At 48.1% G+C, this 13,905-nt stretch overlaps 1 protein-coding gene across 3 annotated transcripts in view; it reads right to left on the reverse strand.

Moving 5' to 3' along the window:
* The window catches only part of STEAP3 (STEAP3 metalloreductase), a gene marked incomplete at its 5' end in the record, with an annotated part of 47,397 nt that overhangs the window by 14,530 nt on the left and 18,962 nt on the right, over positions 1-13,905 (reverse strand). For all 3 annotated transcript variants that reach the window (XM_084892226.1, XM_084892225.1, XM_084892224.1), the window contains one exon: positions 1,471-1,970. In XM_084892226.1, coding sequence (XP_084748352.1) covers positions 1,471-1,970 — 500 coding nt within the window. The remainder of the gene's footprint in view (positions 1-1,470; positions 1,971-13,905) is intronic.

Genomic DNA, 13,905 nt, shown 5'->3' on the forward strand with positions numbered 1-13,905 from the left:
ACTCCTCAAGGAGAGCACCGGGCCCCCCCGGCAGTGAGCGTGCCGCCCAGGTCATTACCACCAGCCTCCAAAGCACAGTGTTCACCTCGGCCGCCCCTGCGGGGCCTGGGGATAGTGCTGGGACTGTGCTCTCCAGGGCTGTGCACTTGGCAACTGGGCTGAACATGCAGCTGGGAGTGCAGCTCTACCCCAGTCCAGAGGGTCCCTTCGGATCATGTTCCTCAGCCCTTAGGACCCTCAGCCAACACACAGCCGGCCCTGCTTGAACTCACATGCACGCTCCCTGGTTTTGTCCCTAAACCCTCCATGGGCCTGGTGACCCCGCTGTGGTCAGCATGTTCTACCAACACTGACTCGGCATATACTGTGTCCGGGCTTCACCCCTGCCCGGTTCCATTGTCCCCATTTGTTCGGGTGAGGAAACTGAGGTCTATGACTTTGCAGGTTGCCTCCTCGGCCTAAATGCCCTGCTGCTTCCTATGCATAACATGATGCGGGTAAGAACTAGAACAAGGCCAAGGTTGACCTCAAAGTCTTCCTCAGCCAGCCGCTAGCTCTCTTTCCTCCAAGCCCTGCCACCCCACACTCACCCACGGTTCCTGGCCTGTCCACATGGGAGCCCTAGGAGGCAAGCTGCACAGAGGCCGCTGCAGACAGGGGGGGCCTGGCCCCCGTGGGCTCTCCTCGGCCTGGCAGGCAGCTCTGCAGCAGCGTCTGGCCTGACCTCAGCGGGGGGAGTTCTCACACATACATGGGTCCTGGCTCCTTCCTCCAGGAAAGTGCTCGGCCTCCTGGTATTAAACACTACCTTGTCTTGGTAAGAGCTCCTCCTGCCAAGAACTGGGAACAGCTCGGCCATTCTCTGGAGCCATTTCCACCGTCAGAAAAACCTGCTAGAGACCGTTCTGAGAAGCCCTCTCAGTGCTGGGAAGCCCCCTGAATAAATGGGTGACACTGTGGGACATACACATTTCCTCAGGGCTTGGCACATACGTGTGTGCCTTTCCTTCTTCTGAGTACAATTCTAAAAGCAAAGCTTCTTCCCTTCTTGACTCTAAACATAAAAAGAAAGCCATTGGTTGGAGGAGGTTAATGGGGAATGGGGAAGGAAGGCATATGTAATACTTTCAATAATAAAGAATTATTTAAAAATAAAAAAAATTAGACAAGCCATCAACCTTTTCCTCCCACCTCCCTAGGTAAGCAAGTTACCATAGAAAAAAGAATGTGAATTTCAGGTTCACAGGAAATAGGTTCAAATCCCGGATGGCCAGCTGTGGGACCTGGCGTAAATTCATCAATATCTCTGAGCCTCAGTTTCCTGACTGTGAACTGGGACTCCCAGTGATGTGAGACGAGCTGAGACAATGAGCACGAAGAGCCTTGGGTGCTGAGGGCTCTCAAGGAAAGCTAGCCATTACATTTACCGTCACGATGGTTGCTACACCCCCTCTTCGCCCCCGCACCGACCTGCCTGTTCCCGTCCCGTGGGCCGGCCTGCAGGGTCCAGGCAGAGATGACGTTGAAGGCCTTGACCACCGTGCAGGTGGGGAAGAGGGCGGCCAGGTACTCGGCGTTGGACTCGCGGAGCTGCAGGTGCTCCTGCTCGGTGGGGTTGCTCACGTCCACCAGGATCTTGCCGGCCAGCTGGCCGCCGAGCCCACACAGCGAGGAGTAGTGCTCCCGGAACACGGCCACAAAGATGACCTCAGAGGACTCGACCGCCTCCGCCTGGAACACCACTTGTGCTGCCGAGGGGAACAGCCCAGCCGTGCGTTTGGGGTTGCGGCTTCCCACCACCACGCTGAAACCAGAGCGCACCAGGCGTGTGGCCAGGGACCGGGCAAAGTCCCCAGTGCCCAGGATGCCCACTCTGGGGGCCCCACTGGCAGCCTCAGCCAGGCTGCCATCACTGTCCACCAGGCGACGGCTGATCAGCGGCTTGTCCATCTCTCCTGGCGTGCTGGTGGCTGGAAGAGAAAACAGGGAGCTGGTCAATGGAGGGCTCCTGGACTGCCCTTCCTGTCAGCTCTGTCTCTCGTCACTGCATGGTGGTCAAACATTCACCCACCAGGCCTTCATGAGCACTAAGCGGTGCCAGCATGGAGCGACAAGCTGAGTGAGACGCAGCCCCTCCCTGAGGAGGGCACATGTGCAGGAAGAGGAGGGGGAAGGACCTCTGTCCTCCACCCTTTGTCTTTCCTACTGAATTAGTTCTTTGGGACAAACACGCAAGAGTGAGAGTGCTGAGTAAGGAGGGTATGGAATTTCCCATACTGTGCTGGCAATGCCATGCTCATTTTCAAAGGAACATGTGGTGGGCAGTGTTACTATCCATAGTGACTGTTGACCTCAGCCTCACCATCGCTGGTTTTATCTTAGATTACCAGGAAAAGCAGGTGTGTTCCTCTGCTCGGCTACATTTTGCATTTGGAATAGTACCTCTGATGCTCTCCTTATGTAGATGGCGAATAGCTCAAAGGCAAGGACCTCATCTTATGTGACTTTGGAGCTCACACTTGTCATAGGGCTGGTGCTCAATATTTGCTGAATGAATGACTAAATACTGCAGTGCTACTCGAGGAAAGGGAGGCTGGGTCATGACTTTGAATGGGATCTCCCTCACTGAGCCTGAGGGATGAGAGGACATAGATGAAACCCTGGACTTGAACCAGGAGTTAACAGAAGTTTATTGGGAAACATTACATTTTAATTGTTACCAAATCCTAAGTGGAATATGCTATTTCCTTATGCATGAAATTAAGCAACAAACCACAGTAGTATTCACAGTGAGCTTGTCACCCATCCTGACCTATGTGACAGCACTAATGTAATTGTGAAAGTTTTCCAAATACTGCTTAAACTCATCACTAATTTAAAATCATTATAAAGAAGATCACCTAAATATATAAAGCGAATATTAGCAGATTTGAAGGCAGAAATCAACAGCAATACAGTTCCCACTCTCGACAACAGATAGATCACCCAGACAGAAAACCAGCATGGACACATCGGACAGCCCTGTAGCCTCCTCATGTGTAATGGAACATTCCTCAGGACAGACCATTTGTTAGGTCACAAAACAAATCTTAACAAATTTAAAAAGATTGAAATCATATCAAGATTCTTTTCTGACCACAACAGTATGAAACTAGAAATCAATAACAGGAAGAAAACTGGAAACTTCACAAGTATGTGGAAATTACATAATACACTCCGAACAACCAGAGTCAAAGAAGAATACAGAGAGAGAAAAAATATTCTGAAACAAATGAAAATGAAAACCAAAAACTTATATAATGCAGCAAAAGCAGTTCTAAGAGGGTTATTAATATTTTAGTGACTACATTAAGAAAAACAAACACACTCAAATAATTTAACTTTTTACCTCAAAGGAATACAAACAAAGTCCAAAGTTAGCAGAAGAAATAAAAGATCAGGGTGAAAATAAATGAAACACAGGAGAGAAAAACAGTAGAAAAAAATCAACAAAACTGAGACCTGTTTTTTTAAATCTCTAAAGGAGCTGGTTTTCCCTCAGTCTGTGACAATGTAAACATTACAGGCAGCAGAAGCAGAGTGAGACATGTTTGTTTTTAATTGAAAAATCTTCAGTGAGACTAAAAAAGGGGAGAAAAAAATAAATAAAGTAAAAAATGAAAGAGGAGAACCTTAGCGAGTTTTGCTCAGTGGTTAGAGCGTTGGCCTGCAGACAGAAGGGCCGCAGGTTCAAGTCCAGTCAAAGGCATGTACCTCGGTTGCAGCTTGATCCCTGGCCCAGTCAGGGCTTGTGCAGGAGGCAACCAATCAATGTGTCTCACATTGATGTTTCTCTCTCTGGTCTCTGCCCTTCTCCCTTCCACTCTCTCTAAAAACCAATGGGAAAAATATTCTTGGGTGAGAATTAACAAAACAAAATTAAAAAAATAAATAAACAAATAAATGGAGAAATTACAACTAATACTATAAGAGACTATATGAACAATTATATGCCAATATTTGGGTAACCCAGAAGAAATGGATAAGTTCCTCAAAAAAACATACAATCTACCAAGACTGATCATGAAGAAACAGAAAATCTGACAGGCCAATAATAAGTAATGATATTGAATCAGTAATTTAAAATCTCCCAACAAGGAAAGGGCCCAGGACTGATGTCTTCACTGGTGAATTCTACAAAATATTTAAAGAAGAATTGATGCCAGCCATGGCCTGTTTTGTCCAGTGGTTAAAGCATTACCCTTGGACCCATGGGCCATGGGTTTGATTACAGGACAAGGGCATGTACCTCAGTTGCAGGTTCCCCAGCCCTGGTAGGGGCATGTGTGGGAGGCAACCAATCAATGTATCTCTTTCACATCAATGTTTCTCTCTCTCTGTCTCTCCCCCTCCCTTCTACTCTTTCTGAAATGGAAAAATATCCTTGAGTGAGGATTAGCAACAACAACAATAAACACACACACACACACACACACAAAAAAAAAAAAAATTAATGCTAGTCCTCTACAACTCTTACAAAAAATAAGGAAACTGTAAGAAAAGAAAATTATGGGACAATATCTCTGATGGAAAAAAACCCTCAACAAATTTCCTAGCAAAAAAATCAATAGCATATTAAAAAATCCTGTACCACGATCAAGTGGGATTTTATCTCTGGCATGCAAGGATGCTTCAACATCTGCAAACCAATAAATGTGATATACTCCATTAACAGAATTAGGGATAAAAATCTTATAACCATCTCAAGCGATGCAGAAAAGAGCATTTATCCTTTCATGATTAAAAACTCTTAAGAGCCGAGACCGGTTTGGCTCAATGGATAGAGCGTTGGCTTGGGGACTGAAGGGTCCTGGGTTCGATTCCGGTCAAGGGCATGTACCTTGGTTGTGGGCACATCCCCAGTAGGGGGTGTGCAAGAGGCAGCTGATCGATGACTCTCTCTCATCGATGTTTCTAACTCTCTATCTCTCTCCCTTCCTCTCTGTACAAAATCAATAAAATATATATTTAAATAAATAAATAAATAAAATAAAAAAATAAAAACTCTTAAGAAAAATAGGTATAAAAGGTATGTATCTCTTATGTCCACATAAGATTTGGTGAAGAGTCAGAATATCATGTTAAGACAAAACGCTCACCAAAACCGGTTTGGCTCAGTGGATAGAGCGTCGGCCTGGGGACTGAAAGGTCCCAGGTTCGATTCCGGTCAAGGGCATGTACCTTGGTTGCGGGCACATCCCCAGTGGGGATGTGCAAGAGGCAGCTGATCGGTGATTCTCTCTCATCGATGTTTCTAGCTCTCTATCCCTCTCTCTTCCTCTCTGTTAAAAATCAATAAAATATATTTAAAAAAAAAAAAAAGACAAAACGCTCAAGTGACCTTTAAAGTAGTGTTCTCTCTCTATATGGGTATTGGATTCCTCAGTGACTCAAATGCTTTATGGCTATGGAAATATACTGGGTTCACATCTCCTTTAAAAAAAAAAAAAGGTATGTACCTCAACATAATAGAAGCCATATATGACATGTCCACACCTCACATCATCCTATATAATAAAGATGTAATATGCAAATGGTCATTACACCTGAAACATAATGACTGATCATGCAACAACTGGATCACGGATCAGCAGGAGGGCAGGGCAGCAAGCTACAAGCAGGTGGCAGAGAGCTACAGGAGGGGGCAGGGCAGCAAGCTATGAGGGGGGGGGTATGTGAGGGAGAGCTTCAGCAGGACAGCAGAGAGCTACCAGGCAAGCTACTGGTGCACGGATTCCTGCGCAGGGCTACTAGTATTATGATAAAAAGCTTTCACTTTAAGATCAAGGATGCCTACTCTAGCCACTTCTATTCAATGCAGTACCAGAAGTTCTGGCCAGAAAAATCAAACAAGAAAAAAAAAAAAAAAAAAAGGCATTCCAATTGAAAAAGAAGGAAAATTGTCACTAGTTGCAGATGACATGACATAGAAAACCCTAAGGGCTCTATCAAAAATTTGTTAAAGCTAAAAAAACTAATTCAGTTAAGTTGCAGGATACAAAACTCAATGTAAAAAAATTAGTTGTAGTTCTAGACATTATATAAAAAAGAAATTTTAAGAAATCTCATTCATAATACCATCAAACATAAAATAAAAATAAAAAAATACTTAGGAATAGATTTAACCAAGGAGGTGAAAGACCTGTACACTGAAAACCATGAAACATTGATGAGGGAAATTGAAAAAATAAACACATTAATAAATGAAAAGATATCCATGTTCATGGATCAGAAGAATATTGTTAAAATGTCCATATTAGAGTTCAAAACACTATTAAAATTTCAATTACATATTTTACAAATATAGAGAAAATAAACCTAGGATTATTTAAGACTGCAAATAGCTAAAGCAATCTTGAACAAGAACAAAGCTGGAGGCATCATACTCCCTGATTTCAAACTATATTACAAAGCTATGATAACAAAAATACTGAACAAAAATAGACACATAGACTAATGAAACAGAAGAGAGAGCCCAGAAATAAACACACAGATAAGGTCAACTAATCTTTGACAAAGGTGCCAAGAATACACAATGGGGAAATGACAGTCTCTTTAATAAATGGTGTTGGGAAAACTGCATATCCTCACGCAAAATAATGAAATGGAACCTTTATTTCACACCATACACGAAATTCAACTCCAAATGGATTAAAGACTTAAATATAAGACCTGAAACTATGTAACTCCTAGAAGAAAACATCGGGAAAAGATCCTTGGCATTGGCCTCGATCATGAATATTTTGGCTTTGACACCAAAAACACAGGCAAACAAATGTAAAACCAAACAAGTGAGACTACATCGAACTACAAAGTCTTTGCATAGCAAACAATCAACAACGTGAGAAGACAACCTGTGGAACGGGAGAAAGTATTTGTAAATAAGTTACCTGATAAGCTTATATCTTATACACCCAGCTATATGTATCTGATAATATCCAAGAAACTTACTTGTATACAACTCGACAGTTAAAAAAGAGACAAATAAATGGGCAAAGGACCTGAATATACATTTTTCTAAAGAAGAAATACAAATGGCCAATAGGTACATGAAAAGACGACCAGCAGCACTAATCATTAGGGAAATGTAAATCAAAACTCAGGATTATCATCGGAAAGTCAAAATATAATAAATATTGGCAAAGATGAGGGGGGAAAAGGGAACCCTTGTGTGCTGTTCACAGGAATGTAAAGTAGTACAGACAATACAGAAAACAGTATGGAGGCTTCTCAAAAAGTTAAAAATAGAACCATCAGATGAGCCAGTAATCCCTCTTCGGGGCATTTATCCAAAAGAAATAGAATCACTATATATATATATTTTAAAATATTTTATTGATTTCAGTGAGGAAGGGAGAGGGAGAGAGGGAGAGAAACATCAATGATGAGAGAGAATAATTGATTGGCTGTCTCCTGCACACCCCACACTGGGGATTGAACCTGAAACCTGGGTATGTGCCCTGACCTGGAATTGAACTGTGACTTTCTGATTCATATTGAACTGTGACTTTCTGATGCTCAACCATTGAACCATGCCAGCCAGGCAAGAATCATTATTTTGACGAGAACTCTGCCCCCATGTTCGTTGCAGCAGTATTCACATAGCCAAGATAAGGGAACAACTTGAGTGTCTGTTGATGGGTGAACAGATAGAGAAGACGTGGTACGTGTACACAGTGGAATATTATTCAACCTTAAGAGAGAGGGAAATCCTGAGGAGCGTTATACCATGTGAAATGGGCCAAACTCAGAGAGACATATTACATGGTCTCACTTACATGTGGAGTCTAAAAAAGTCAAACTCACAGAAGCAGAGCGTGGAATGTCACCGGGCTGAGGGGTGGGGGAAACGAGGAGCTGCTGGTCCAGGGGCACAAACTTTCACGTATAAGAGAGCAGGTTCTGGAGATGTGCCGTCCAGCGCGGTGACTATGGGGAATAGCGCGATGCCGCCCAGTCCTAGCAAGAACTCCCCGAAACAGGTACCATTGTTACCCCCAACTCAAAGAGAGGGAACCGGGGCTCAGAGAGGCTGAGGAACTTAGGCCCTCGGCCTCTCACACTGGAAAGTGGTTTCAAAGCATCTCCCTGTCCTCACAGCACATCAGGGGCCAGATGAGCGAAGCCTCTCCGGGGTTGTTTTTGTGGGGACCACAGATGGAGGGGCCACGCTCACAGAGACGTGTAATAACAGTCGGGACCCCACCCTGCTCATTCGGACTCGACTGTGGACAACGAGGGGATCGGCCCCGCCTGGTGCTTGCTGCTGGTTCTGGGGGAGGTTTCCGAGTGGAGCAGCCTTTGCGGGTGCAGGGAGGCCCCTGGCTCCTGTGCACAGGCTGGAGGCTGAGCCCATGGGTGCTGGGGCTGGGGGGTCGGTGGGGGTTCCGGGACCAGACTGCCTGGGTTCTAATTCTGACTGCCACTTGCTGGCTAAATGACCTCGGGCTTCTCCGTGCCTCAGTTTCCCCAGCTATGAAAAGGAGGCAATCAGACCTTCCTATGGGGAGATCATAGGAATAAATAAATCAGTATTTGTGAAGCACTTAGGACAGTGCTTGCTCAGCACATAGCAGCAGGCAGTGGATGCAGGGCAGTGGTTATGACATAAACACTGGCTACTGGCAGGGACCAGCAGCAGGGTCAGGCGCAGAAGGATGCAGAAGACCGGGGACCTCCTCCGCATGGGGCAGAGGGCGCAGTGTGGCTGGGGCTGTGCCCGGGCCTCGGCTCCCAGGGCAGCTTAGGGGATGGGCCAAGGGGAAGGTGAGCGCTGACTGCCGGGACTCCAGCGTGCCCCAGCGGCCCGCGGCTGGAGAAGGTCTGCCAGCACCTTTCCGAGCAGCTGCCTCGGCCCGGACACACCAGCCCTGGGAGAGCTTTGCCCTCACGGGGAAGGGAAGGAACCCACCACCTCCAACCGTCTTCTCCACATTTGCCAGCAACTCGCAGGAGCAAATTCTCCTCCCACTCAGTCTCCTGAGAGACTGCTATGTGAGCCCTCAGAGGATACAGATGGGAAGACGGGGTCCCACCAGGAGTGTCCTGTCTGGTTTCCAGCGGGGTGTGTGTGAGTGTGAGATAAGGCGCCTGCACAGGGCAGAACACAGGGCAGCACGGGGGCCAGAGAGCCAGGCACGCTAGGCTCTATGGCACACGTGGCACCTGCTGGTCCCTAAAGGCCCAGTGGTTTATAGACTCAAAGCAAAACCCGGCCCACCAGAAGGAAGAGAGACAGTGAGGCCCGACTGGGCACACTGCCCTCGTGGACCCCAGCTTCCAGTGCGAGCGGGAGGAGCTGTTTGGAGCTGGCTTTTGGGGCTCAGTGCTTAGCACCCCACTGGGTATTTGCTTCCTTTGGGGGAGCTGAGACAGAGGCTCCGCACAGAGGGAAGCCATAGGCCGGGCTGGGGGATGTGGGGCTGGTCCCAGCTTTGCCCCAAACAGGCCCTGAGATGTGGGAGCATTGCTGAGCCTCTCGGGTGAGTCCTGGAACATCAGAGCCTCTTGAGCCTTCTCCCCCCACCCCCCTCTTGCAGGTTGGGGAGCTAAGAGATTCCCTGACTTACGGACCTCAGGGGCCCTGCCCAGGATGGAAATGAAACATAAAGCATCTCCACTGTGCTTCTTGCCGTCAGGACTCCGTCCTTAGGACGGGAAGCGTCAGGCGCAGAGGCCTACCGGTGAAGCCTCCGCCCAGGGCTGCTCCTCGCAGCACAGCTCTGACAGGCGGACACAGGGCCACGCACTGAGGTCACCCACAGCCACACCTGTCCCTGGGGAGCCTGTGCCTGTCAGCCTTAGCCCAGGGCCTTTAAATGGGACTCCAACTGCACCTTCCACACGGGTTGCTGTGAGATGAAAGGGGGAAATTCGTGCACATGCTCAGAGGCCTCTCTTCTGATTGGCGCATGTGCCGGTGTGTGCCGGGCTGTCCTCTGGGTGCTTCATGGGCAGCGGCACGTCACAAAATTCCTTTGCCCTCCCAGTGCCCAGATCACGGCCTGCTGCTGGTGGAGACTAATCCTGGCTCTGCCCTGGCTCCCAGGCTGTTCTATTTACAGGCCTGGGGGAGGGGAGTGGGCGGGGATCACGTTGCTGCTGGGTGGGCTGAGACCCAGCAACCCACAGACCTGCCCCGCCCCTCCCCCTCCCAAGCTTCCAGCAAAAACCAGACTCTCAGGCCGCAGGAGCTCCAACCACATGTCCTAGCCCCTCTGGGTCTCTGCCAGGCTCACCCATTCCCTCCCACTTCCTGGCAGAGGCATGGCAGGGCTGTTTGTGGCTGGGAGCCACGCCTGGCCCATGGGTCTGCCTGCCAGCTCCTGCCAGCTCCCAGGCAGGCCACTAATAGTGGGCAGTCCCCACACGGCCAGCCCCGCGGCCCCTTCTGCAGGGGCAGCAGACAACCCTCGGGCTGAAGTGGCTGGGTGGGCAGCAGCCACAAAGGGGTCACCGGGGGTGGGGACCGAGGGTAGCTGGCTGTGGTGCCCTGCAGCCAGATGCAGAGAAGGCCTTCGGGCCAAGTGGGGTGCCTCCCCGCTCCCAAGCAGAGGCCGATGGAGCTAATATTTCTGGCCCAGGCTGGCCATGGGACGGAGAGAGGACAGGGCGCAGTTCTTGTCCTCATGTGACCCACAGTTACCGTCAAACTTTAATTTTAAATGTTATCTGATAGTAAAATTAAATTTGGGGGATACATTCCTGTTATTGCTACATTTACGTATAAGTTAAATATATTTAAAATGTATAATGCGTGCAGTATAACGTGATATACAGAATAAATCAGATAGAAACAAATAGAAATGTAGAGGGATACGGCTGGGATTTAAATACACATAGAAGCTCTAAATGTTCTTCTCCCTGGGGAGTTTGTGCCCGTTCTGCAGACCTGTGCCCAGGGAGAGTGCCAGGCACAGGAGGAAGCTGAACAAGGCCTCCTGAGAAGAGGGCACTGGCTTCCAAAGGGGGAACGGGGCGGGCGGGCCTGAGCCGAGCCCTGAGGGAGGCGAGGAGGAACCAGGAAAAGCACTCCTGGAAGAGGGCCTGTGGCTGGAAAGGGCAGAGCGCAGGGACCCACCAGGGCTCCGCTCCCTGGGGCACACTGGTGTGTGCCCACGCCAGCACCAGGGCCTCAGCAAAAGCCACAAGTAAAAACAGATTCTTGCACAGACCTTTGTTTAAGCCGAAAATGTGCAGAGTTGGAAGGAGTAATCTGAGAGGCTGAAACTCTGGTCCTATGGGATGATTTCCTCACTTCTAGCCTCCTCCTCCCTCTAGCCTCAGTTTCCTCATCTGTACAAAAGGAATGCCTACAGCTGCCCAGCTGCCCTCAGTGGGCACAGCGAGGGCTGTCACACCAGGGCATTGCTCTGTGGCTGGAAACTTCTCTGAAGTCCTTGCCTGCTGACTCGCATGCTTGTCCGCCTTCCTGCCCTCCTGTCACCTTGGGGAGGGCAGAGGTCGCTGTGTGTGCTCCATGCTTTCCCCCTGTCACCCAGCACCATCCTGGCACATGGTAGGGGTTCCATGAAGGCACACATCTCTGGAACTTACAGCTGCAAATCTCACTGTATCCGGGGGGGACAGAAATCCTTTCAAAAGCAGAGTATATTTCGAGAGAAGGCAGTCAGATCCTCACCTGAAAGGCAGGGATCACCCAAGCTGCAAGAGATGCCTGTGGGTCTTGTCTTCTGTTTTATAGACCCTACTCTCAGCAAGGGAGGATGCCAGGACACTGATCACAGCTGTCTGTCTGCCTCTTGCTTCCCCCCGCACCTCCTTTCCATTGAATTTATTGGGGTGACACTAGTTAACAAGATTATGCAGGTTTGAAGTGTACAATTCTATAATACGTCATCGGTACACGGTATTGTGTGGTCACCACCCCAAGTCAAGTCTCACCATCACCAAGCTGACTTGCCTCTTAAAATCTCCCCTCTCCCCACCCAAGTCCTGCTAATTTGCTGTGAACAAGAAATACAGACAACACTCCATTGAGAAAGTAAAAGGACAACCCATGGAATGGGAGGAAACTTAGGCAAATCATGTGTCTAATAAGGGACTTGTTTCTAAATAGATAAAGAACTCTTACAATGAAATATTTAAAAGGCAGCCCTGGCTAGGTACTCAGTTGGTTGGAGTGTTGTTCCAATGCAACTTAGGTTTTGGGTTCAAACCCTGGTAAGGGCACACGCAGGATGCATGGATGGGTATAACAATAAATTGATGTTTCTCTCTCTCTCTGAATCAATGAATAAAAATTAAAAAAAAAAAAAAAAAAAAGCTTTGCCTCGATGGCTCAGTGGTTGAGTATCGATCTATGAACCAGGACAGGAGGTCCCGGTTCGATTCTTGGTCAGGGCATATATCTGGGTTGTGGGCTCGATCCCTGATCATGAAGGAGGCAGCCAATCAATGATTCTCTCTCATCATTGTTTCTATCTCTCTCTCCCTCTACCTTCCTCTCTGAAGTCAATAAAGGTTTTTAAAGAAATTAAACAGAAAGAGGTAAGTATTAGGACAAATAACCTATATAAAAAGGGGAAAAGGACTTGCATAGACACTTCTACAAAGAAGACATACAAATTGGCAATAAGCACATGAAAAGATGCAAATTAAAACCATGTGGCATCAGTTCACACCTATTAGGGTGCTATAATAAAAAAGATAAATGATAACAAGCATTGATAAGGATGTAGAGAAGTCAAAACCTGCATCTACTGCTACTGGGAATGTCAAATGGTGCAGCAACTGTGGAAAAGTCTGGCAGTGCCTCAAGGATTAAACAGAGTTTCTATGTGGCCCAGCAATTCCGCTCCCAGGTAAATACCCAAAAGAAATGAAAACATATTTCCACACAAAAATGTGAACATCAGCATTCCTAGTAGCATATTCATAATCCCCCGAACATGTTTTGAGTGAGAGCTTCAGGACTCTTCGTGAGCTTAATGTGTGGATTTTGGACATTCATGTTGGTGATTCTATGATCTTCCAAAGTTGTTTCCTGGCTGTTTCCCACTATTTGAGGCTTCTAAGCCCCACTACCTTCAGAAAAGTGAGGCGCATAATCAGCACCATTCACTGTTGTTGTAGGGGAGGCCATGCAATAGACTAAGCAGGCCTCAGCTTCTGAACAGGCCCTGCAGCTTTTGCTCACACAGCGGCTTCTCTGTACTTCACCTCACACAAGCAGACAGCATTCCCGGCCACATGGGGCGGCTGGCAGAGAAGGGTGCTGAGGTCTGAGGCCAACCCACCCAGCGCTCCCGAGTGGGTCAGCCCACAAGGCAGAAGCGGTCTGGTAAGAGGGTAGGGGGAGGTATCATTTGCCAATTACCCAAGTGGCTGAGGTTTACAGGGCACACAGCTGCAAAGCTGCTGGGGAGGGGGGCGGGCCTTAGGTCCGAGTTATTCCCCTTTCCCCACCCAACTCATCCCGTCTTTAATTAGACAGAGAATCAGCCCCTGAGAGCCAGCCAGCTCCCACAATGCAGCCACAGAGTGTGGGTGGGCTCAGGAAACACAGGACGTGCTGGATTTACTCCCCAGCAGGCCAGCAAGACACAGGCTGGGAGGCAGCGGGGTCGAAGGGCAGCCCACACTTACGACGTGGTGGCCTCACTGAGTTACGTTACCCCTCTGAGCCTCAGTTTCCTCGTCGGCACAAGTGAGTGCTGCTGCAGTAATGAGCTATAGTCACATTATATGAGATAGGCCAATAATGTGACTATAATGAGCTATAGTCACATTATATGAGATAGGCCAATAGGTCTGAGCCTATTAAGTTCACTCATTTTCATTTTGTTCCTCTCTATCTGGCATTTTTGAAAACCTCTTGTCTGTGTAAGGCAGAAATAGATGTTC

The sequence above is a fragment of the Pipistrellus hanaki genome (genome assembly GCF_964339955.1).
Source record: "Pipistrellus hanaki genome assembly, chromosome: 8".
In the NCBI taxonomy this organism is placed as follows: domain Eukaryota; kingdom Metazoa; phylum Chordata; class Mammalia; order Chiroptera; family Vespertilionidae; genus Pipistrellus; species Pipistrellus hanaki.